The sequence below is a fragment of the Peromyscus eremicus genome, chromosome 5 (genome assembly GCF_949786415.1).
Source record: "Peromyscus eremicus chromosome 5, PerEre_H2_v1, whole genome shotgun sequence".
Lineage (NCBI taxonomy): Eukaryota > Metazoa > Chordata > Mammalia > Rodentia > Cricetidae > Peromyscus > Peromyscus eremicus.
The window spans coordinates 81,955,786-81,981,542 of record NC_081420.1 but is presented as its reverse complement, the minus strand read 5'-3'; the positions used below and the strand labels follow the sequence as shown (position 1 = coordinate 81,981,542).

The window sequence follows — 25,757 nt, the reverse complement described above, 5'->3', positions numbered from 1 at the left end:
CCCTGGCCTACAGTTGGTACCGAGGTGTTATTTTAACTTGTTTTGTGTTGATCTGGAGTGTGCAGTGCCAGTTGCTAGGGGAACTTTGGACCCGGGAAAAGAGAGGCTGGCTTCTAAACTGTGACAGGACAACTGCTAATTGCACAAGCCACCCTCCTGCCTGCGTAGGAAGGAAGCTGGCTTGTTGCTGGCCGGAGCCCAGTTCTTCCTCCCAGATGCTCTCCTGTGTTCAGGAGTCCATGCTCTGGCCTTCACATGTGGTGTGGATCTGGGGACAAGGCTATTTCGAGGTCTGCTTTCATTGCTGCTGCTGCTGCTGCTGCTGCGTCGTCCGCATTGTGACTTTTCTCATTGTTGTGATCAGATTCCAGATAAGGCCCTTCAGGGGCGGCAGGTTTATTTTGGCTCATATGGAGACAGATCAACTCCACCATGATGGAGAAGGCCCAGCGGCAGGAGTGTGAGGCAGCAGGTCACTTTCTGTCCATGGTCAGAGAGCAGGAATGTGAACCGGAAGTGGGGCCGAGCGATCAAGCCTCAAGGCCCGCCCCTTCCAAAACAGGGCTGCCAGCTCAGGACCCAGAGTTGAAGCACATAGTTCTGTGGGCAGTCATTTCTTATGCAGACCACACCTTCCTGTCCACTTGTTACAAGAATGAGGTAGTAAGTGGAAGAGAGTCCGTGAAATCAGTTTTACAGAACGGCAAGCCTTTGTGGTGCCTGGGCCTTTGCAGAAGGATCATTATTCCTTGCAAATGAAGTTAGTGATGGTGTAAGGGGGTAGGGGGAATGGAACCTGGTGAAGGAGCTAATCATTGGTGTTTGTTTCCGTGGTTAAGAGTACCCACTTAAAGGATCAGGGGCTGCATCTCTTTTTTAATAGGATTTATTTTTTCTTAAAATTCACAAGGACAAAATAGGCTTTTAGCTTACAGGAAGTACTGTTTAAGCACCCATGCAGTCAGCAGGCGTTTTTGGTTGCCTTGCCTCCTTAGGACAACATGGCATGGCTGGAGGATGTCAGAGATCCTCCACACAGGTACACCTCTGTGTATAGCCCTGGGATCTTGGGTGGCATTTTAAGGCTATAAACCGAAAGTTTTAATTCTTCCCTGACTGACTGGCACATTAAGAGCTGAACTGTGTGGAAACAGCTCTGCTCAGTGGGAGATGGCTGACGCTATTTTTACTGTATCGTTGCTGGAGCTAGCCCAGCATACATTGAGGCTTACAGAGTTCAGTGTTGCTGTGGGCACTTGGAGAAATGGTACAATAGTTTCTGGAGTTAAGTTTTATATGTAGTTGCACAGAGAAATGCTAGGTAAAAGAAAAACTAACACCCCAGCACAAAAAAAGATGGGCAGGCATCAGCAAGTGTGGGCTGAACTGAGTGGTCTGCCTCTGGTGAGTTTGCCTTCTGAATTTCCAATTTCATGAAGTCATGGTATCTTGCAAATTATCTCCATGGGTTCAGACGTCTGTGAGAGCTTTGCAGAAGATGTTTGATAGTGAGCTATGTTAATATGTCATCTATTGGTGGCGATCTCTCGTGCATCCAGCAGGAAAGACACTCTGCTCTGATTAGGATGGAATTTCTTGGAGTGGAACATTTAATTTTCCTTCTGTGTTGTCTTTGATAACTGATCCTAACTGAGATATCCTGATAAAAGGCTCTTGCCCCTAAGAATCCTTTGCTTTCTGCGGAAGCTGCACCGTGCTGGAAGATTTTCTTAGAACTTTACCTGGTCATGGCTGTGCGCTGCTGTAAGCTAAATAAAGTGTCAGAAGGCAAATTCATTCTCCTTGACTCTGGCAGCTACCATGAGAGTGTATTTTATTTTGTTTACCTGAAAGAGCTGACAATATTATGTTCACATCTCACAGTACCACGAAAACTGCATTTTTAAACTGGACTTCTCCCTTCCAAAATCATTCTTTTTGCTAGGAAGCTGGGGTGGGGTTTTCCTGTCAGGCTCAGCACTGTGCCCTCCTGGTGAAATAGAATAAAAACATACAGAACTGACAAGGAGCCCCCTCTGCTTTCATCTGCCCGGCTGAGCCATGCTGGCCAAGTGGGCACCATTGCAGAGTGAGTGGGAGTTCTCAGTCTTGACTGCCCAGGCATCATGGACATGTGACTTCTCCCATGGGTGGCCTCATTCCAGGAACAGATCCCTTGGATATCATTCCAGGAGGAGGAAGGCCGCTCCCATGAGGTGCTGGGATCATACTGAGTGGGGACTGTTCAGGAGACTAGGGGGAGGGGAAGAATCATGACCCATGCAGGAAGAGGAGCAGAGAATGGAGTTGGGGGCAGCTTTCCTTGTTGACATGCATCTGAGAGCCATGGGTAGAGTATGTGCCGCAGTCAGAATGCAGGTCTGGGCTGCCCTGTCAAGATTGTGTTTTAGGTGCCACCGAGAAAGGCTGAAGGTGTAGCTTCATGGTAGAGCACTTCCTTGTTGCACAGAGCTCCAGGTTCAATCCTTGGTATGGTGAACCAAAGATAGAAGGTAGTGGAAGGCAAGTGTGAATACAATCACGGTGTGTTGTATACAAGTATCTGTGGTCAAAAATAGTTTGTAAATGGAAAGAGTTTTGATATTCAGACTATAAAGCATAACAGAACAGATGACTTGGAAGACGGGCTGGGAGTGGAACCAGGTGCTGAGGTCCTTCCCACCCTTATCCCTGCAGTTTTGCTGCTGGAGAAGATCGAACATGATGACATTTGCAACAAGACACTGAAGATCACGGACTTTGGGCTGGCCAGGGAGTGGCACAGGACCACCAGGATGAGTGCCGCAGGGACCTATGCCTGGATGGCTCCTGAGGTCATCAGGTCCTCCCTGTTCTCCAAGGGCAGTGACATCTGGAGGTGAGCATAGGCCTTTGCCTTGTCTGTCTGCAACCACGAGTTGTTGTATTTGATTCATGGAAGCTGCAGGGGTTCCTGATTCTGTGGTGAATAGCAAAGTGCTTGTGAGTGTATTGATCCAGATGTGTGTTGCGAAGTATTTGTTTAACTATGTAAAGATGTGTTGCATTTGCTTATGTTGTGGAACATTTGTTTAACTATGCAAAGATGTGCTACATTTAATTGTGTAAAGATGTGTTGCTGTTTTACCTTGCCTGCCTAAGACACCTGATTGGTCTAATAAAAAACTGAACAGCCAATAGCATGGGAGGAGGTGTAGGCAGGACTTCCAGGCAGGGAGAGTAAGTAGGAGGAAGAATTTAGGCTCAGAAAAGAAAGAAAAAGAGATGTCAAGGAGATACCAGGAACCAGCCAGCCAGACACAGAGGAAGCAGGAAAGTAGTATGTACAGAATGAACGAAAGGTAAAAAGCCTTGAGGATAAATCTAGATGAAGAAAAACAGGTTAAATTAAGTTAAAAGAGCTAGTGGGACAAGTCTAAGCTAAGGTCCAGCATTCATAATTAATAATAAGTCTCTGTGTCTTTATTTGGGAGCTGGTTGGTGACCCAAAGAAAATTCCAACTACAGATGTGATGACAAAGAATGTCCCTCGGCTTTCTGTCCTGTAGTCTGACTTCTGGGATAATTAAGTTAAAGGAGCAAAGCTTGGTTTGGCTCAGGGTTTCAGAGGTCTCTGTTCATGGATGCCTGGACCAAATGCGGCTTGTTGGGCTAAACTGCAAGTGTTTAAAATACTTCCACTGTATTTTGCTCTTGATCCGAGTTGCTGAAAGCAGCCAGTGATAAACCATGCCACAACCCCAGTGTTAGGCTGTCTTGAAATTTTCTCTCTCAGATTACTGAGTCTCTTGCCTTCCAATTTCAGCCTCATTCAAAGTCTCAGGATGTGGGCAAAATGTAGACATTGCTGGAATGTAACTCAAGTGGTTTGTAGGGTGATTTCTGCCAGAGTCCTCATGAGCACAGCGGTTACTGGCCACATTTCCTTCAGCATCCTCATTTTGAGTACCCATTAGAGGTAGTGACTTCCAGAACTCTAGGCTTTCTCTAGCTCTTTCTACAAACTTTACCAAAGGCTTCTGAGGATTCAGGAAGTGGTTCAAGGGCAAGCTTTAGAGCCTCCAGGTGCTGCTGGCAGATAGACCTGAAATCCACCCAGACTTTGGTTTCAGTTATGCAAAGACGATCCAAATTTTCATTAAAAGTCGCCAGTTGGGAGAGAAGGAAAGATGGCTGACTGGTGAGGGTAACAAGTGGCTGAGACCAGCGTGATGGCTCTGTGGGTCAAGACCTTTGCTGCCAAGCCTGAGTCCAACCCCTGAGTTTCAGATGGTGGAAGGAGAGAACTGACTCCTGTGAGTTGTCTTCTGACTTCTGCTTGCAAGCTGCAGTGCTCACTTGGATGCACGCTAAATTACAGATAAATAAAAAGTGAAAACCAACAAGAATGCCAGTTGTGCAGGCACAATGGTGTGTCCCTATAGCCAGCCAGCCACTCAGCAGGCTGTAGCGGGAGATCCACTTAGCCCAGGGTTTGAGAGTAGCCTGGGCAACACAAAAACTCACAACAACGTATCTCTTTTATGACTCTGTCAGTGTAAAGCCTAATGAATCATCTAGAGCTGCGGTTATCAACGTGAGAACCCTTTGTGGCCACATATCAGATACCCTACATATCAGATACTTACATTATGATTCATAACAGCAATAAAATAACATTTGTGAAGTAGCAATGAAATAAGTTCATGGTTAGGGGTCATCACAACATGAGGAACTGTATTAAAGGGTCACAGCATTAGGAAGGTTGAGAACACTGCTCTAGAGTAACAGAACTTTGCGGGGGGAGGGAGGTGTTAAAAAAAAAAGTATCCCTATTGGTGTTTTGCCTGAGTGCATATCCATGTATCACATGCATGCAGTGCCTGTGGAGGCCAGAAGGGGGCATCAGACTCCCTAGGACCAGAGTTGGAAACCGCTGTGAGCGGTGATGTGGGTGCTGGGAATAGGGCCAGAGTCTTCTGGAAGAGTAGCCAGTGCTCTTTTAACTGCTGAGGGTTCTCCAGAACCCTTCTGCGGAGTTTTTGAGATAGGGTTGCACTGTGTAGCCTGGAGCTCACAATCCTCCTGCCTCAAGTCTCCTGAGTGCTGGGATTGCAAGTGTGCACCCTCATGTCCAGCTGTTCTGGAGCAGAGCCACCTCCCGCCCTGGGTCCGCTGGAAATGCGGATCCCGGTGGGGGTTGAGCCAGGGTGGGGCAGGCTCTGGAGGCCAAGTCACTAAGGGGAACTTTGTTTTCCAGCTATGGGGTGCTGCTGTGGGAGCTGCTCACAGGCGAGGTCCCTTACCGTGGCATCGATGGACTGGCTGTGGCATACGGGGTGGCCGTCAACAAGCTCACACTGCCCATCCCATCCACCTGCCCTGAGCCATTTGCAAAGCTCATGAAAGGTATTGTGCAGGCCCAATCTCAAGAGTTTAGGGTCAAGGAAAGTCGTGCATAGGAACAGTAACATTTTCTATTTTTTTAAAAGCAGTATGTGTGCTAGTGAGTGGCTCAGCACATAAAGACATTCACCACCAAGGCTGAGTAGGAACATGGTAGAAGAGAAGAGATCTGATTCCCATGGGTGGTCCTCTGACTTCTAACTATATGCAATGGTGCACTTGAACCCACACACATAAATAAATGAATAAATAAACAAATAACTGTATAGAATTTTAAAAGCAAAGGAAATATTAATCTGGATGCAGTAGCTCACATGTCAGTAATCTCAATATTCAAGAATCTGAGGCAGAAGAATTGCTTTGAGTTTCCAGGCCAGCCTGGGCTAATATGAGACCCTGTCCAAAAAAAAAAAAAATCCAATTGCTTTTAAGTGTGCTTTTCTGAAAAGTTCGCCTCTGCTACAGAGGTGAGTCGTTGGCATTTCCAGCTGTGCAACTTAAAGCCCCCCAGTGCCTTGCCTTCCCTGTCCCTGTCCCACTGTCTGCCAGCAGACAGCACAGCCTGGAGCTGGTTCCAAGCCTCCATTTGAAGTCCCAGATAGTGATCATGAGCATCTTTCCGGTCTCAGCAGTGTGGGTGTGCTTCGACCTTCTGATTCCACCCTCATCATTAAGCTTGCTGCCTGTCTCTGTGAGCTGTGAATCACTTCATCAGTTTCGATTTTTGATTTTTTTTAAAATAGGGTTTTGCTATGTGTACCAGGTTGGCCTTGACCTCACTCTGTATCCCATCCTAGATGAAACTTTATTATGTATTTCAGGCTGTCCTCAAACTCACTCTGTAGCCCAGGCTGGCTGCAAATTCACCGTGTTATCCAGGCTGGACCTGGATCCTGCCTTGACCTCTTTAGTGTTGGAATTACTGGCATGTGTCACAGTGTCCAGCATTAAGCTATTTCTTAGAACTTCTGTGGTAATTATAACATCCTTCAGACGTTGGCTTGAGGACTTGTATTTTATAGATATGTAATTCTGCGACAGCAGCTAGGCCTCAGCATTGAAACCATGCATCTGTGAATCAAGTGTCTGCTAACACAGGCAAAGGCAGGCTGGTCTCACTGTGTCTGCTCACCTCTGACATGGGTGCCTGGGACCGGGGACACGGGGCACTCAGGCGCTCACTGATAAGCCCTTAAGATTTTCAGGAGTCAACACTGTAGACAGGGGCTTCTGGTTTAGCGTGACAAGTGTCAAACTGGGAAGCCTGCCATCTTGGAGATCATCCTAGCCGTACTGAGAGGGGAAAGTAATGTGATTCTCATTTGTTGCAGAATGCTGGGAACAAGACCCTCATATCCGCCCTTCGTTTGCCTTAATTCTTCAACAGCTGACTGCCATTGAAGGGGCGGTGGCGACTGAGATGCCCCAGGAGTCCTTCCATTCCATGCAGGAAGACTGGAAACTGGAGATTCAGCAAATGTTCAGTGAGCTTCGAACCAAGGAGAAGGTAAGAGAGCAGACACACTGCAGTATACCCATAAACCATGGGGACACCAGCCGGGGACCACTGTTAGCGTTCTGCCATTTGTCAGATGCCAGTCCTTGTTGATGCTTGCTTTCCTTCATTAAAGTAAAGAGTGCTGAGAACATACAACTGGGAAGAAAAACCCTTTTATTAGGAAATCTCCAAGTCGAAAAGAGACAAGAAATAGCATAATAAACCCGTACGTTAAAGAGTTGCCAAATGTCCAATTTGATCACTTTACATACTTCTTCTTTCCATTTTTTCCCCTGAAACTGGAGTATTTAATATATATATATATATATATATATATATATATATATATATATATATATATATATAGTTTATAAATCAAACCCTCACCTCATACTACTTCCATATTTATCTTGTTTGAAGATTTTGGGGTGTGTGTGTGTGTGTGTGTGTGTGTGTGTGTGTGTGTGTGTAGGCTTGCATGGTACATGGCACAGATGTAAAGGTCAGAGAGAACTTTTGAAATTTCCTTCTCCTTCCACCTTGTTGAGGCAGGGTACCCCAAGCTGGCTGGCCCACAAGCTCCCAGGTGATTCTCCTGTCTCCATCTCCCACCTTTCTGGGAGAGTTAGGAGCCCCTGTGTCTGGCTTTTTGTGGGATCTGGGGATTGAACTCAGGTCCCGCCCAGTAAGCGGCTTACCCACAAAGCAATTTCTCCAGCCCTCCGTGTTTCTTTTTTTTTTTTTTTTAAAAACTCTTTTTTTTTTTTTTTTTTTTTTTAAAGATTTATTTATTTATTATGTATACAGAAGAGGGTGCCAGATCTCATTACAGATGGTTGTGAGCCACCATGTGGGTGCTGGGAATTGAACTCAGGACCTCTGGAAGAGCAGTCAGTGCTCTTAACCACTGAGCCATCTCTCCAGCCCAAAGATTTATTTATTTATTATGTATACAGCATGTATGACAGCAGTCCAGAAGAGGGCACCAGATCTCATTACAGATGGTTGTGAGCCACCATGTGGTTGCTGGGAATTGAACTCAGGACCTCTGGAAAAGCAGTCAGTGTTTTTAACCTCTGAGCCATCTCTCCAGCCCTCCTCCGTGTTTCTTTTACTGGCAAAGGTTTTGAGAAGTAATTTCCTTGCCATTGCCCTGTGACATACCCGACCTTTTGACAGTTTCCTCACAAAGTTCCCGCTCTACGCAGTCCAGTCACAAAACTCACAGTGTCTTAAGTTTGTTATTTCCTGTCGGGCTTTGTTCATAGCTGTCCTCAGCTGCGTGTGACACACGGTACTCGGGTTGGGCATTGCTGGGACCTCAACAGCAATGCTGACCCTGCACACCAGGGTGTGCCCTGTCGTGTCATTTCCTGCTCGCTCTGTATGCAGATGGACCAAGGAAGTCATTTCACAGTTGGCTTTGGCAAATCAGTGCCATACTTGGTCCATGTTCTTCTAGGCCATGTCTTGTCACGTTTTTCAGATGCTGGTCCTTGTAATGTGTCCTCTCTGATCTCCAAGGCCATTGCTTTGTGGGGGAGATTAGGAAAATGTGTGCGTTTTGAACTCTTCAGTACGGGCTCCACTGCACTCGGCCGACAGACCTTATGAAGGGAATAAAGTAAGTCAGCAATGAGGCGCACATCGAGCATTGACCTCACCACGCTCATAGTGCCCTGAGAGCCGTGGGAGCTGGTGTGAGGTGGACGGCTGGGGGTGTGAATTGAGCAAACCTGGTCTCCGTGGGGATGGTGACAGAACCTATTAAATGTCACTACCAGGTTTCGAAGCCAGATCTCAAGCATGGCTCTGTGACAGGGTGATGGCACCTACTCTTTTAAAAGCATCTTTGTAGTATGTGAGCATTTTCAGGAATCCAGGTTTGTTGTTGTTTGATAAGTGTACGTGTTTAATAGTTTAAATTCTTCCGGTTATAAGTGTGATGATACACATCTGTGTGTGTGCACCCGTAACACAGCAAGCATAATATTTCAAGTCACTCGTCAGCTTAAAGTTATATCCAGGGAGGAATTTTCCCTTCCTAGGACTCTAGGACAGATGAGGAGCAAGCATCCTGTCTACTGTCTGAAGGGTTCCGCAGTGGGATTCGTGCGAGCATCCTGGTCCCCCAGACTGAGTTCAGGGACAATTCTGTCGGTCAGAGGGCTTTGCTGCCTGGTGCCCAGCCTCCATCCCGGGTGCTTGTGCAGAATGACCAAGAGTGCCTGTCTATTGTAAGCTGAGTGCATGGGGCTCTGGCTCTGACAGGCTGGCTGCCTCTGGGCTCAGCTGGGTGCTACTGAGTGGCCTTGGTCCCTGTGTCACTCCCCATGGAGTGTCACAGAAGGGAGTATGAACTGTGGGGAGGTGCCCAGCACACGCCTCCGGCTTAGTAAGTACCACGTAAGCATGTGCCTCGGGACAAAGACGCCAGGCCCTGTAGCCTCCCACTCTGCCCTGGCCAGGCCTAGGGAAACCCGCTGGAAGAGGAAGGCATGGCGGCCACTTCTGGAGGGATGCCTTTTGGCAAGGTGTTCTGTAGAGTTCTGGAAACATGTACACACTTGGTTGGCTTAAAATGATAGGAAACTTTTGAGAGTTTTATTTTTTTGTACACTTGTCCAATTCATTTTCAAGAGTTCTGAAATGAGGTGTTTAAACCCACAACTAAACTGATTTTAAGGAGTGACAGGAGATTGTCAGGGAAAACGGCCTCAAGTCACGCAGTTGAAGTTTGAGAGTGATATAATTCCGCATAACCGGTGTGGCAGTGTTTTGTTTAACTGCTGATAACCAGTTCTGAAACTGCAGGATGTAAGCACAGGAATGGGATGATTCTCATGTTGTAGAGTAGAATAATAAAATAATGCTTCCAGAATGGTCACAGCCTTCTCTGGGTGCTGGCGTCAGCCTGGAGACTTACAGTTTCTTCTTTTTCCCTCTTCCTACCATTGTGGCAGAGTCTTGTTTAGTATCCTAAGCCGCTCTGTACTCACTGTGTAGTTTAGGCTGGTTGTGAACTCACCGCAGTCCGTCTCCTAAGCCTCCCGAGTGCTGGGACCACAGGCATGCTACCCATGCACAGCCGTTTTCTTATTATCCTTCTGGATTTTTTCCCATTGGCGTCTGCTTTGTCTTTGTATTTGACTCTTACTCATGGCTCCTCCGAGTGGCCCCTGTGGCCTTGTGATCTGTGATTAGAGAATCTGCAATAGTGTTTTTCTTTGTGCTGTAAGGGTTCTAATCTCATCTTCCTGAGGAGTGGAAAACCCTCTGTACGTGCCCTATCTCCCTTTCCCGCCCACTGGCTGAGGGAGGAGGCCTCACACTCCAGTTAATGCTCAGCCCTTGGCTCTCGTCCACATTACACTGTAGATGGTGAATCTTCCCCACACTCCGGCTGCTTCTCACTGCTGTCTGTCTCTGGGTCCCCTGTGTGCACCTGGCACCACTGGCCCTCAAAGAGTGCTTGTCCTCATTAACCATTAACCTTTCTTGCAGGAAAATGGTTTTGCCATTACCAGAAAGTCCCCACTGAGCCTTGAGGCAAATGCTCCTGCTAGTAACCACATAGACAGAAGGAAGGCGTTTGTGTTTCATGATTTCAGAGTATTCCTGTGTGTTCTAACACTCCAGAGGTCTTCCTCCCACTCCACAACATGCTTCTCAAGCTTATTTTATTATTATTATTATTATTATTATTATTATTATTATTGTGTTATTGTTATTATTAGTGTGTGTGTGTGTGTATGTGTGTGTGTGTGTGTGTGTGTGTGTGTGTGTGTGTGTGTGTGTAGGTCAGAGGTCAACCTCAGTTGTCTTCCTCAATCTTTCTCCACCTTGCTTTCCTGAAGCAAGGTCTCTCACTGGAATCTGGAACTCCTCAGTTCAGTTCAGACTGACCTGCTAGCAGCCCCAGGCATCCTCCTATCTGTAATTAAATGTGTGTTCTCAGGCCTGGCTTTTACATGTGGGTTCTGGGGATTGAACTCAGGTCCTTGGGCTTGGGTGGCAAGCATTTTACCAGCTGAGCCATGGCCCCAGCCCAGCTTTTCCAGTTTTAAAAATCTACTTAATAGGATGCATAGTTTGACTGCTTTTCCACCAATCATGGCCCCTAACGCCTTACAAAGTCTTTTTGTTGTTGTTGTTCATGAAGTTGTTGTAGGGGATGAACCCTTTTGATAGGGACTTAGAAATGAAAGTGTTTACTTACTCAGTTTATCTAGAAAGATGCATGAGGGATTGCTGACCCCAGTTAACAGCAGCGTGAGGCCAACACCAGCACCACTGAAAATCAGGGAGTCTCAGCAAAGGGGGGATGCTTGTGATGAGTTCAAAACCATCCTCTGTCCTCAAGTACTCTGCAGTCAATCTCCAGTGTGGACTCACCTCAGAACTGCTTTGCAGCTGGATGGGTCACCCTCATCTGTGACCCTGGCACACAGGAAGCAGAGGCAGGAGAATCAGAAGTTCAAGGCCAGACAGGGCTACATGAGTCCCTACCTTAAAAAAAAAAAAATCTACAGATTTTTCAAAATGACACAGCATTTCTTTTTCTTTTCCAGTGATAAACAGCAGTCTATTCCTGGCATGTGCCAGTGAGGAGATACTGGCCCGTCTGTACGTCAGCGCCAGCTGGCATGTGGTAGGGCGAGCAGCTGAAAGGCCTGTGAGTCAGGGCGAGTCGCGTGTGTAGCTGTGTCTGTGTGAATTATTTAGAGAAACAAATCAAGACCAGAGCACTCAGAACTGAATTCTGGTCCTCTTGGTGGACTGCCACAGCCCGAGGACTCTTGCTTCAAAGGATACATTTCTCTGTCATATGGACTCTGGGTCTCACTTTCGTTCTGTCCTGTTGTTAGGACAGCGGTTTACTGTGTTCCTCTTTTCTTTCTGATATGTGTAGATTGGCTCAAATGAACCCCGAGTCCATCTAGAAAAAGTCCAAAGGCTTAGAGATGTGAACCGTTGTGGTCTCTGGCTGGCTGCGGCTCCTCACAGTGTGTCTTAGTTGGATGAGTCCCTTTGAGTGGTTGCTGTTTAAACTGATCTGTCACATAAAGCCACGAGTGTTTGACCCCCTATCTCGAGGCTCTGGAAGGTCACAGCCCCACCCAAGAATCTTCTGCAGCTCCTCCTAGAGCTCCGAGCAAGGCTCTGCTGAGACGGAGTGTCTGGGTAGTGACTGTCGGACTGCATGCACTGATGTCTGCTGGGTGTCGCAGCAGCAAGAGCTACATAGACAGACGCAACCACCCCAAATGCTTTTCTCTATAAAGAAGAGAACATGCTAGAGAAACGTTGAGATGCTTTAAAACTGTGCAGGATTCTCAGTTTTCCCCTAAAGGATTATGAGCTATAGTCATCTGTAACATGTAACTACAAGGATTAGCCTTTAACTTAGGAGTTCTCAATCTGTGGGTCGTGACCTCTTGTGGGAGGGGGTGTCAAAAGACCCTTTTCCAGGGATCTACTAAGGCCATCAGGAAACACAGATATTTACATGGACAATTTATAACAGTAGCAAATTTACAGTTACGAAGTAGCAATGAAAAGAATTTTATGGCTGGGTTCACCACAGCATGAGGAACTGTATTAAAGGGTCACAGCTTGAGGAAGGCTGAGAACCACCGCTTACCTTATTGAGTTGTAACTGTAGGCTGAAATGGGTCATTCACAGGCCTAGGGATGTAGCTCATTTGGTAGAAGGCTTGCCTGGCATTCTTGAAACCCTGGGTCCCATGTCAGCACCTCATAAACAGGAGCCTGGTAGCACACGCTTCTATTCACAGCCCTCAAGAGGTGGAGGCAGGAGGATTAGACGTTCCAGGTCATTTGGGCAACTTGGTGAGCTTGAGGGCAGCCTGAGCTACATAGACTGGGTCTCAAAACATAAATGAATGAATTAGGTCATTCACAGCTGTTCTTTGTTGATGAATGTTGATGTATGATTTATTTGTTAGTTCAGTGGTTCTAAACCTTGCTAATGCTGTGGCCCTTTAATACAGTTCCTCATGTTGTGGGGACCCCCAACCATAAAATTATTTTGTTGTTACTTCACAACTGTAATTTTACTACTGTTATGAATCGTAATGTAAATATCTAATATACAGGATAGCTGATGTCAACCCTGTGGAGGTTGCGACCCACAGGTTGAGAACAGCTGTGTCAGATGCTCAAAAAGGCTAGAGGCGAAGATACAGTGGTGATAACCTCAGGTGTGAAAGTGAGCATTGCCTTTCCCTGTCAGGAACTAACAGAAGAGAAGGCACCAGCTTTGGGGGGTGGTTTCCCCCAGGTTAATAGTAGGCTGGGTACCAGCAGCTCAGGTCATCTTGGGTGCAGTGAGCTTGTGGTGAAGGGTCAGGAGCAGTACAGGAAGCCCATGTTGATCTCCTTTGGGACCTGACTTTGCAGGAGCTGCGATCCCGGGAGGAGGAGCTGAGCAGAGCCGCCCTGCAGCAGAAATCCCAGGAACTGCTGCTCAGACGCCGGGAGCAGCAGCTCGCAGAGCGTGAGATCGACGTGCTGGAGCGGGAGCTGAACGTCCTCATCTTCCAGCTGAACCAGGAGGCTCCGCACGTGAAGAAGAGAAAGGGGAAGTTCAGGAGAGGCCGGCTGAGGCTCAAAGACGGCCACCGCATCAGCCTGCCCTCAGGTTTGTGCTGTCAGAACTCAGCAGTTCAGGGGGTTAGAATTTGAAAATGTGAATGAATAATTTTATGAATGAACGAGTGATTGTGTACATGCTTGCCAACCGTGGTCCTGATACACTGGTGTAGGGAGTTTGGTGTCATCTGAAAGAGAAGTTGGGGACTATCATTGCACCTGAGATTTTGGCTGTCATCCAGTGCTGGTGATGGGCAGATGGGGTGGTGATTAGTATCAGTCACCAGTGTGACCGCATCTAGACTCACCTGAGAGAAAAGCCACTGGGGGTGTCTTTGAAGGAATTTTTTATTAACTGGGAAGACATACCCTAATTGTGAGTGACTATTGTGTGGGCTGGAGTCCCAGACTGAATAGAAAGGAGAAGGCAACTGAAAAATCAGAATTCATAGCCCCTCTTTTGTCATAGCCTGTCTTTTTTCAGTATTTGTGCCGTGTCCTGGGTGTACTGCCGTAGCTAATTCTCAGGATTTCCTAAACTTGGGTCAGGGAAACGAGCAACAGAACCAGGATGGAAATGGTCCAACACTGGAAGAAAGTATGGACTCTTCCCAGCTGAACCGCACTCTTCAGTGACAGAGGATGGAACAACACCCCTCCTTCCTATAGGCAGCCTTGCTCAGCTGATAACGAGTAATAATAGTCAAGACAGATTGACATAATTGACTATTTGTGCCAGATTCTCAAAAGTTCCTGGATTGTAGTATTTAGAATTTTCCTTTCTGAAAATAAAGAGGACATTTCAGCTACATGTTTATTTGCTTTCTGGCACCTGATACAAGATTTCAGTCAAAGAAGATCCAAACATCTACTGTTGTAAGGACTTCAATTATGGAGGAAGAATTTAGCATGCAGCAGCTTCTTATCACCACCAGATGGCGCCAATGCTGTAATTCTGGCACAGGATTGGCACCAGCTGGCATTTGGAGCCTTGGCCTTTACTGTGTGTTTGTGTGTGTGGACACAGAACCCCATGCATATACACACTCTTACTTGTGTAATACCCAGAAGAGAGGTTTGTTGTTTTTTTTTTTTTTTTGCGCCTGGCATTTTCAACGGGCAGAAAGCTCTTAGCCATGCTGGTGAAATGGCCTGAGATTTAGAAAATCTCACTGAGGGGTGTAGCCCTTAAGAGGGTTAACATACCGAATTTCTTGGATTTTTGCAGTGTTCTGTCAATCCCCACACTATTTGGTGAAAATACTTAGTATTGTTAGTATTTTCTTCAGAATTTGTGGGAGAAAGCTTGGTAGGATCAGAAGCTTTGACTTGGTGATGGGTGAAACCCCTCTGCTTTGTGCTCCTTTTGAAGTTGTATTCTGAGCATATATAAAGTCGAAGAGGTTCCAGGCTTCAGGGGTTGGTACATCTCTGGGCAGGGAATTTTAAGTTGCACCTAAGCCAGAGAGAACCAGAGCCCAATGAAGACGAGTTGTTCATGTGTGTGGAAGAGTGGGAGAGTGGACACACAGGAGAGCAGCTGTGTGTGTGTGTGTGTGTGTGTGTGTGTGTGTGTGTGTGTGTGAGAGAGAGAGAGAGAGAGAGAGAGAGAGAGAGAGAGAGAGAGAGAGAGGTGGGGGAGGACACACAGGAGAGCAGGTGTGTGTGTGTGTGTGTGTGTGTGTGTGTGTGTGTGTGTGTGTGTGTGTATGTGACGGAGAGGGCAGGGAGTGGACACACAGGAGAGCAGAAGTGAGTTTTTACACTTTTAAAGCCCTCCCCCAGTGATACACTTTTTCCAGTAAGGCCATAACCCCTAACCTATTCAAATGGCCCCACCAACTTAGGGCCAGGTATTCAAACACCCAGGGCTTTAGGGGACATTTATCATTCAAACCACCGCACAGAACATATCCTGCAATGTTTACATATCCTGCAGGGTTTAAGTTGTGTCTTATGGAAGAGACACTCACACTCTAGGTTGTGTGGCTTGGATACTTATTCCTAATGCTTGTCTAGCCCTGTTCCCCAGGCCTCCAGCACATGAAGTTTCTGGAGTAAAACGTCCCGACAGAGGTAGCTTCTTCAAGACTCCATTAGCAGGTGGCCATCCATCAGTGCAGGGAACTCAAGGCAGGAACTGGAAGCAGCTGGCATATCCACAGTCAAGAACAGGGAGAAATGAACACACTCCTCCTTGTGCCTAACAAAATAATGTGTCATTTCGGTTGACTTGAGTCTTGGAGACGTTGCACAGGGCCATGCTGAGAAACGCGCTCAGAAATTAGCCAGTGCCTGAAAGAGTTGCTGTCTGATGACATTGTTGTTTATGACTGTGTAACCGACAGTGAGGAAACAATGTAAACCCCCGAAAAGCTGATTCTTTCTTCCCCAGATTTCCAGCACAAGATCACAGTGCAGGCCTCCCCAACCCTGGACAAGCGCCGGGGTTCAGACAGCCGACTCTGCAGCCCACCCAGCAGCCCCTTGATGCTTCCCCGCCTCCGAGCTATTCAGTGTGAGTGTTTGCCCGCCATGCAGTGGCCCATCTCTTCATCAGTGTTACCTCGGCCGCGTGGTCACGCTGAGTGGGTCTAAGTGAGTGGGAGATGGTGAACAGACAGTGTGACGATCTGGAAATAACAGTTGACCTTTGGGCCTAGTGTAGGGCACACTCCTATAATCCCAACACTTGGCATGTGGAAGGAGGGAAGTCGAGGACAGTCTCAACTATCTAATGAGTTCAAGTCCAGCCTGGGCTACAGGAGACACCGTCTGAAGGAAAGGGAAAATGAAACAAAATGAAAAACACGAAGAAGTTGGTCTTGGCTCTTAGGCCAGTTTCTCACGCTCTTGGCTGTAAATGTGACATTGCCTCAATGCAGTGGGGACCTAGAGCCAGGAGTCCAGGTCATCTTAAAGACACTGCCACATCAGACAGCATCCCTGTCTTCTGCTGAAGTGGTTGAGGATGCTGCTCAGTGGTAGAGCACTTGCTGAGGCACATGGGGACCCAGATCTAACCCCAGAAAAGCAACAAATCGAGGCATTTAAGCATGCCTCAAGCACTTACAATGTAAAGGAAGTCCATTTTGCTGTTTAGAGAACTCCTGTTTCTAGAAGGCAGATGTCCATCTTTATGGACTTCACCTCCATGTACACACGTGGATAACCACACTGGTCTTAAAACTTTTATTTTACGTTTATTGTAGACCAGGCTGGCCTTGAACCCACAGAGATCCACCTGCCTCTGCCTCCTGTGTGCTGGGATTAAAGGGGTGAATCATCATGCCCAATGCTAGTCATAGTTTTTATGAGGAATGTATAGTTTGTAATTTAAAAAAACCTCTGTGTATGTGTACAATGTGTGCCCACGCATGTGTTCGAGTGCCTGCATGTGTGTGCCACACAGTGTGTGGAGGCTGAGGAGATCGTCAGATGTGGGTGCTCATCTGTTGCCTTCTTTTTCTTTTCTTTCTTTCTTTTTTTAAAAAAAAGTATTTATTTATTTATTTATTTAATGTGTAAGGTGCTCTATCTGCATGTACACCTTTCTGCCAGAAGAGGGCATCGGGTCCCGCTAAAGATGATGGTGAGCCACCATGTGGTTGCTGGAACTTGAACTCAGGACCTCTGGAAGAGCAGCCAGTGCTCTTAACCACTGAGATATCTCTCCAGTTCTACCTGTTGCCTTCTTTGAGATAGGTTCCCACACTAGTTGGCTGTTTCTAGTCTTCTTGACTTTAAAAAAATTTTTTTTTTATGAATACAAAAAACAGTTTTTTTAAGATGTGTGAATGAGTTTCTGCCAGGCACCTGACTGGCTTCTTGGACTTTTTAGTAAAATCAGTATGTAACTGTGGTTCTCCATGTAGTGACTTCAGAGGAGAGCAATAAACCCCGGGGGCGGAATGTGGTCTTCCGACAAGAAGACTTCGAAGATGTGAAAAGGAATTTCAAGAAAAAAGGTTGTACGTGGGGACCAAGCTCCATTCAAGTGAAAGAAAAACCAGAGGGCCGAGAGCGGTACGTGAGTGTGAGTGTGTGTGTGTGTGTGTGTGTGTGTGTGTGAGTGTGTGCGTGAAGAGGGGGCACATGGCATGCACTGGGGTAGTAGTGCTGTTGTGCGTGGCAGTGCTACCAGACCTGCCTCCTGGGAAGCGATCAGATTGATGCAGAGACATCTGGATAGTAACTTAGTGCTCTGAAGTGTGTTGGACGGACTTTATGAAATGATTATTAGTTCAGTAAATAATTTGACATTTTTATGTATCATTTCATGATGTGTGTGTGTGTGTGTGTGTGTGTGTGTGTGTGTGTTGGGGGTGGGGCTGGAGAGTTTGCTCAGTCCTGCAGAAGACCCGAGTTTGATTCCCAGCACCCACTTGATGGCTTACAACTACCCCTAACTCCAGTTCCAGGGGATCCATCACCCTCTTCTGACCACTGTAGGAGCCAGACGTGCATGTAGTTTGCATGCATGCATTTGGACAAAATATTCAAGCATGTAAACAGATAAATAAATCTAAAATATATTTTAAAGATTATATTTGTACTTTGTTAGGTCTTCAAAGTTCAAAAGCACAAAGGTACTCCCTTTGCATCTTTAAAAATATTGCTGCTGGGCTGAGACACTCAGCAGGTCAAGTGCTGTCAGGCAAGCCCAAGGACCAGCGTTCATCTCCAGCACGCACATAAACGTTGGCAGGCGTGGCAGCTGCCTGTAATCTCAGACCCACAAGAGGAGGAGACTACAGATCTCTAGGGCAAACAGGCTTGCTGTGCTAGCCAGAATGGGTGAGAGACCCTGCCTCAATACAATAAACACAGAGAGCAATTGAGGAAGACTTACAACATCAATGTCTGTCCTTCATATGCAGGTGCACCCAGGCACAGTGGTACATACACAAACACGCATACACGCACCACACACAAGCAACCATGTGCATGTGCATGCGTACACACACACACACACACACACACACACACACACACACACACATACCACATACATACCAAAAAAAGATATTGCTAAAAGTTATTGCATTTGGGTGTTCTGCAATTCCATTACGTGATATGAACACAGATGTCTTTCTCTCGTAGGGTCAGGCCTCTCTCAGATGGCAACAGTCCTTGGTCGTCTCTTTTAATAAAAAGTCAGAAAACTACACCTTTGGCTTCATTGTTTGTGGACCAGCCAGGTAACCGTGTCCCAGGAAGCAGGATGTGCTGGGGTGTTCTTAGCTCTGGAGGGCCCCGAATCATCTCACATGGTCCTTTAGGTCACTGAAGGGGCAAACAGCAGGCCCTTTAGAGCTTTACTTAAGTCCAGAGGTTATTTTGCATCCAGACTTCATGGCACTAAGGACGTGTGCTCCAAGTGTTTGGGGAGATAGAGTTCATACCTCCGTATCTTACCGGAAAAAAACAGTATCCCACTTAACCATAAGGCCAGGTGAGTTTAGCGTGGGAGTTGGCCTGATTAAGGGTGAGCTGGGCTATATTCAGTGTAGACTGAGTTCAAGAGATGAAACCATTGTAAACCTTCAAAGATGGTGGGTAGTCAAGAGAGCTGATCTTTTATACCCACATGTTCATGATGACCTTTTCATACTGTGAGAAAATCAAACTGTTTCAGCAAATCTGGAGGTGTGTGCCTTGAGTGTATGCTGGGTGCTCTGCTCACCCGCATGTCCCCTTCCCTGAGGGATCCTTTTAATAAGCAAGGGATTTGGTGAACAGTGCTGGAAGGGGGGTCAGCACAGGAAAAGGGGCTGCATGAGAGTGCTCATGGGAAATGCAGGCTTGTGCAGACAGAAGCCAGTGTCCTGCCGACTGTCTTGAGACCGTCTTGAAGAGAATGGCTGTCTTGACGAGAGCGGGGTTAGGTGTCAGAGAACACCCTCTGGGAAACAAAGACAGTTCTGTTGTGGCTCACCTTGGAGCCCAACACAAGGAGGTTGCTGTCACCTCCTGCACACATGAGAGCTTCACCCTTCTCCTTAGCCAGTGCACTTGGTGACGACCTCCAGGGTGCTCTAACCTCTTTGGAGTTTCACCTCCTCATACCTCATTGCACTAGCCCCAACTTTGGGACAGGCCTGTCACAGTGCAGTCTTCTGTCTTCACCCCAGGACTTCCAACTTTGTGCCAGGTCTGACAAGAACTTGAGTATCTACTGTCCACTAGTTGCCGCTGGTTTGGGTGCTACACTTGGGAATCCTTGAAGGGCTGTGTAGCAGATGGTGTGCAAAGTGAGCAGTGGACAAGGGCTGTGCACTTGGGTGAAGCAATGAAATGTGGACATTTTGTGCAACTCTGTGTGTGTGTATGTGTGTTTATATCTTGATGCTTCTGTCTCCACACTAATTTCTGTCATCTATACTGATGAGAAACACTTTCCCAAAGGGCAGAAAGCATCAGTAACTTCCATACAACCTGTGGGGGCCTGCATCCCAGGGTCTGGACTCTTCACACCAGAGTTTTCCTACTGAAAGGTCTCTGCATGCTTTGGTTTAGTGTGGTGATGTGTGTGTGTGTGTGTGTGTGTGTGTGTGTGTGTGTGTGTGTGTGTGTGTTTATATCTTGATGCTTCATGGATTCTAGTGTGTATGTACACAGGTAAACAGTGGTGTTTGCTATGCCCTAGCTCTGCAGTGTTTACATGTGTGCCTTTGTTTAGGATCCTGTGAAGAGCTGAAACTTGTCCCTGATGGATTGGAACATAGAAAACCAAAGCAGATGAAGATCCCTGGCCAGGCCTACGTTGGTCTGCCGCTTTGCAAAGACAGCCAGAGAGAGCACCTCGTAGAGGCTGAGAGTCGGGAGGAGGAACCCTCTAAAGGTTCCCCAGTGAACAACGTGGGGGCACCCATGCTGAGGAAGAAAACAGAGACTGCTCTGTATGAGTGTGGGGTGCTGTTGGCATCACTGGCTTTGGGCCTGGATGTCAGGAAACTACATGGAGTCCAAGTCCCCAAAAAGCCACTACTCAATGAGGGAAAGAAGCAAGAAGGCACTCTTCAGTGGGTCTCTAAATGCCAAACAAATACCAGTCCACTTCTGAGACAGCCATCTGCAGGCAGGGCACCCAGTGATGACGCCTCTCTCCTGGTGCCAAGTGCTACAAGCCTTTCCTCTAAGTCTTCTCTCTCCATGAAGTGCTTGCTGCAGGCTGATCAAGAGGAGCCATCTTTGGGGAGCACTCAGATCTCTTATGGTCCCACAATGCTCACTCCAGATCCCTGTTCTGCTACCCCAGAAAGCAGCTGTGAACTCATCCCTGGACCAAGACTTAAGAATAACTATGGTGTCTTGAGAGGCATGTCACCTGCCCTACTGGAGCAGACAGGGGAGAAGCTGCCAGCCTGTGCTACTGTAGGCGACAAAGAATGCCATCATGCATGGATGGGATCCAAAGAATCTCCATTCCTGCCTCGAGGTAGGTGGCAACAGTCAGGTCACATTGCAGTTGGCATTACAGAGGGTAGAGGAGTGTGGATTGGACAGTTTTCCCTTTTTCTAATGATTTCAATTAATAGCTTAATATTGTTCAAGTGGATCTTGAGTGTTATTCTTAATTGTTATAATCTTAAATATTACTAGAATTTAGATTCTGAGAAGAGGCTTGACTGGGATCTAGTAACTTCAGATTATAAGATCATGTAAGTACAAAGCATGTGATGAATGACACATCAAACTGGGGACAGAGATGGGTCATTAAGGCCAGATCCCAGCAAGTAGACGGTAGAAAAGCTGACCACAGTTCCAAACCACAGCCATCTAACTCTAACCCTAAACCACTCACCCTAGCACTAAACACTTAGCCCTAACCCTAAACACTTGACCGTAACCCTGAACATTGGACCCTAACCCTAACTCTAAGCATTAACCATAACCTTCAACACTAATCCCAAGCACTAACCTTTAACTTGAAACGCTAATCCTAATCCTGGCCACTAAGCCTTGTGTCTAAATCCGAACTCCATCCCTAATCCTAACCCTCTAACCCTAATGCTAACCAAAAGGTATCTTCAGGCCTTCCTGAGACATTCCCTGTTCACACGCTGTGGCTGTGTCGGGACTGAGGTCTTGTCATCTCTGTGATTGGTGGTTGCTATGTAACAAGGATGCAGCTGGAATGGCTTAAGCACTAGACCCCATTTCCCCACTGTGCTGAGGGTCACGTTCAAGGCAAGGGTGTGGGCAGGGCTGGGTCTTCCTTAGGCCTCTCCCCTGGGCTTGCTCACACCTTCTCCCTGTGTCCTGACGTGGTGGTTCTTCTGGGTGTGTTTGTGCCTGGATCTTAAAGGCCCATGGTCAGACTACCCTGGGGCCTGCCCATGTGAACTTATTTTAACTTAGCCACCTGTGAGGACCCCCATCTCTAGGGCTGGGGAGATGACTCCGTGAGTAAGATGCTTGCTCTACATATAACAGGACCTGGATCAAATCTCCAGAACCCACATCAAAAGGATGGGTGAGGTGGTGCAGACCTGTAATCCCAGAATTGATAGGGCGGAGACAGGCGGGATGCCTGGGGTTTGCTGGCCAACCAGTCTAGCCAAGTCAGTGAATCCTAGGTCAGTGAGAGACGCTGTCTCTGAAAATAGGTGGACATGCCTGGGGTTGACCCCCTGTGTGTGTGCACGCATGCACACAACACACACACACACACACACACACACACACACACACACACATTTGTACATACCACGCACAGGTCATGGTGATGTCACAGTTAACTGTGTAGAAGTTTGTGCTCAGGTTTGCTGTCTGTGGCTTTGGGTACATCACTGTAACATGTCTGTCTACTAATAACCTTATGTCACCTCTCCTGTGGTTAGGAGTGTGGTAAAAATCAAGTGCACAGTGCTGCTGTGATTAGATATATTAATGTCATACAGATATTCTCTGAAGCTGTGGCTATGGAAAGCTATTTGAATGGGACAGGGTGGCTCATGTCTGACATCCTAGCTATGGGGGAGGCCTGGTGAAATGCCTGGAGGAATTCCATAGGGTGAAATCCTCTTCCTATTCTAATGGTGTATCTTCACTAAGCAAAACATACCCCAGTGTGAAAGGTTTGTGTAACTACAGTGTTGAAACTCTAGGCAACTGTCATCTGGTTGAATAGATGTCATCTTTCCCTTCACTCATAACTTCAGAGTCTGTCTTTTCATTGCGCACTGTCTGTCTGTCTCTCTTCACCCACAGGTGCCCATGGAGACTCTGGACCACCACACTCTGCCTCACCTGGCCCTCAGAGTGAGCTGGTAAGCCAGGACTCTCCTGTGAAACCCCAAGGTGCTCTGGCCAAGCGTCAGGCATGCCCTGCCCCACCACAAAGCCCACATACTGCTTCGTTGAGGACAGCATCCCCACCTGTCTGGACCTGTGACATGGAACATGCAGTACCAGCCCTTGCCTGTCTCCTTGGTGCCCAGGAGAGAAGCAGGTGCCAGGCACCTTCCTTGCTGGACGCCAGTGTGGAAGGTCAGAGCAAGGACTGTGCCACATCCTTGTGTAGAGTGAGGAGTGTGACGTGCCAACCGTCCATCTATGCCCTGGAGAAAGACTTTCTGACCTGAATGCCTTTACCCTCCCAGCATTACCATTTGAGGTGGACACATGGAGGCACTGTGTCTTTGTGCTGTGGTTCATACTTGTGGCCCATGAGGCTAGTGGTGGATGTGACTCTGAGGTGTACCAGTGACTGCTGTGGGCTGTCCATATTATGTCCACTGGATGCTATTACCCAGTGACTTGAAATGCACAGTTCAGTCAGCTGAGGTGGGGTCATGGTGGCCAGCTTCCATGCTTCGTTCTAGTGGGTGTCCTGCCCATGGGGACACGGCAAAACTGCAGTGACCAACCCTCTTTGCTTCCTCCTCTCATCCTTGTTCTCTTCTCTTGTCCTTTTGGGTGTTTGTTTGTTTGTTTGTTTGTACAATAAAAGCCAAGAAATGGCTATTCATGTCTTGGCAATAATAATGTAATGTTAGGAAGTAAAGATATTTATTTATAGAAGGGAAAAAGGTTTTATTGATTGGAGTTAATCTGGAGTCCTATTTAAACTACCCAGAGAAAGCAGTAGCCTTGTAATGTGAAAGTATGTCCAGTTGACTCCTGAATTACACAGGACATGCTCTTCCAGGAGGTTCTACTAAATGTAACTTATAAAAGTTTTACTGAGGCCTGGAGAGATGGCTCAACAGTTGAGCATGCATATAGCTCTGTTGAAGGACCCAAATTCAGTCCCCAGCACCCACGTCAGATGGCTCACAGCTGCCTGTGACTTCAGTTCCAGGGCATCCAATGCCCTCTCCTGGCTTCCACAGGAGCTGCACACATGCACATGCTACCGCACAGACACGTAATTAAAAGTCAATTTTTTTTTAAAAAGTTTTATTAAACATAACTATATTGCTATTTTTGTGTCATGTGACTAAAATACCCTTAAGCGGAGGAATTACTTATTTTGTTCACGGTTTCAGAGGGATCAGTTCAGCCTTGAGGACGACCTGGTTGGGTGGCTCACACCATGGTGGACAACAAGCCGAAACAGGCAAGGATGCACCCTCACTGAACTTCTCTCCCCGGTTTCTATAGCCTCCCTAAACAGTACCATGACCTGAGGACCAAACCTGAGCCCATGGAGGATGTTTCAGATTCAGAGCTCAGCAGTAATTGCCAAGCATCAGCTGAGATCAGGAACTACTGTTTGGCCGTCATCACATTTTGTGCCCTGCACAAGGCTGCTCTGTAGGTTTCCCTGCAGAAACGTCTCTTCCTTCATTAGTAGCCAGAGGTGGGAAATTTCTTCACGCTGCAGCCGAGTCTTTAAAAATTAAATTATCCATGGCTAGCTGTGTTTGAAGAGCCTATGTGCTGTGGACATACATATTGTGTAATTTTATTTTTCTCTGAGCCTGCAGTTTTCCCAGCACTAACCACACTGCCAGCGCAGGAGATGGCAGGACTTTTTTGGGAGGGCGGGTTTCCACTCCAAGTCATTTTACATTTCATTTAACTCCGAGTAAACTTGGGCATCTGTGGGGCTGAACAGGCATGGCAGGAAGACACCGCGATTTCTGGAAGCACTTCTAAAATGTGTCTTTGAGCCGGGCAGTGGTGGCGCATGCCTTTAATCCCAGCACTCGGGAGGCAGAGCCAGGCGGATCTCTGTGAGTTCGAGGCCAGCCTGGGCTACAGGCACCAAAACTACACAGAGAAACCCTGTCTTGAAAAAACAAACAAAAAACTACTAATAAAAAATAAAAATAAAAATAAAGAGTGTCTTTGGATAGTAGGTGGGATTAGAAACAACTGCAAGTTATTTATGTATCACTTTCATAATTTCACAAATAGAGTGCCACATTGTTGAGACAGGGTGGCTTTTCCGGAGCTTGGTGAATTTGCCTGGGTCTTGTGACTACCATAATCCCCTTCTGTCACCAGAATTAGTTATTTGAGGGACAGGCAGTAAATATTTAAAGTGTGACACACAGCAGAAAACTAAATTATCAATAACCCTTTTATTTAAAGGTGTTTTATTTAAAGTTGTGTCTTGGTTTATCAAATAATGACAGAAATTTGAAGGGAATGAAATCAGGTGTGTGACATCTGAGTCACATACAGGTTTGTGAGCAGGTGACCTGCAGGGAGATCTCATTGCCAGCTCTAGGCAGAAGGTTTCAGATGTTTGGAGCAAAATCTCAAGCTTTCACCAGACCCATTGTGTTGTTTTCTGCCCTCCGATTCTGCTTCTCCTCAGTTGTTATTAAATGGTGTGAGAGGGGTGTGGTTTGCTCGACATTTGTCACATTGGATAGGCCAGTGGGCTGCTTCTTTTCAACCAATCATTTGAAGGGAAGCTAAAATTTAAAGAGATGTCACAAATACCCGGGGCATGGAAGGGAAATACAGAAATGATGTGCTTAGCTTTGCTCCTGTCCCAGCATCCCGTGGGGTGTGCAGGTGATGGAGATGGTGGAATTGGGCATGTTAGCTGTGTTTGTCTTTCCATTGTGTCCTTTCTCACTCTGTGTTCCAGCCTCCTTTCTCTTCGTTCTGTTGAACTCTGATGAATTTAGAAATGAAGCCCCGCTAAAAACGATCATTTCAATATAAGGAGTCAGTCTGACTCACTGTTGCTGGGGGTTACCTGCGCTGAGGGTTGCTGAGGGCACACCTGTGGTTTTCTGTGCGCGCTACACATCTGGCAGAACCTGGCTGTTCATTTTCTCTAGACCTCAGC

General features: G+C 47.0%; 1 protein-coding gene across 1 annotated transcript in view; it reads left to right on the top strand.

The window, feature by feature from the left end:
- Positions 1–24,689, top strand: part of Map3k21 (mitogen-activated protein kinase kinase kinase 21) — a 34,667-nt gene extending 9,978 nt beyond the window's left edge. The window contains exons 2-10 of the mRNA XM_059263800.1: positions 2,698–2,878; positions 5,240–5,388; positions 6,717–6,892; positions 13,307–13,547; positions 15,894–16,016; positions 17,374–17,524; positions 18,602–18,699; positions 20,181–20,939; positions 22,715–24,689. Of these exons, the coding sequence (XP_059119783.1) occupies positions 2,698–2,878; positions 5,240–5,388; positions 6,717–6,892; positions 13,307–13,547; positions 15,894–16,016; positions 17,374–17,524; positions 18,602–18,699; positions 20,181–20,939; positions 22,715–23,088 (2,252 nt within the window). The 3' untranslated portion in view covers positions 23,089–24,689. The remainder of the gene's footprint in view (positions 1–2,697; positions 2,879–5,239; positions 5,389–6,716; positions 6,893–13,306; positions 13,548–15,893; positions 16,017–17,373; positions 17,525–18,601; positions 18,700–20,180; positions 20,940–22,714) is intronic.
- Positions 24,690–25,757: the final 1,068 nt, after the last annotated feature.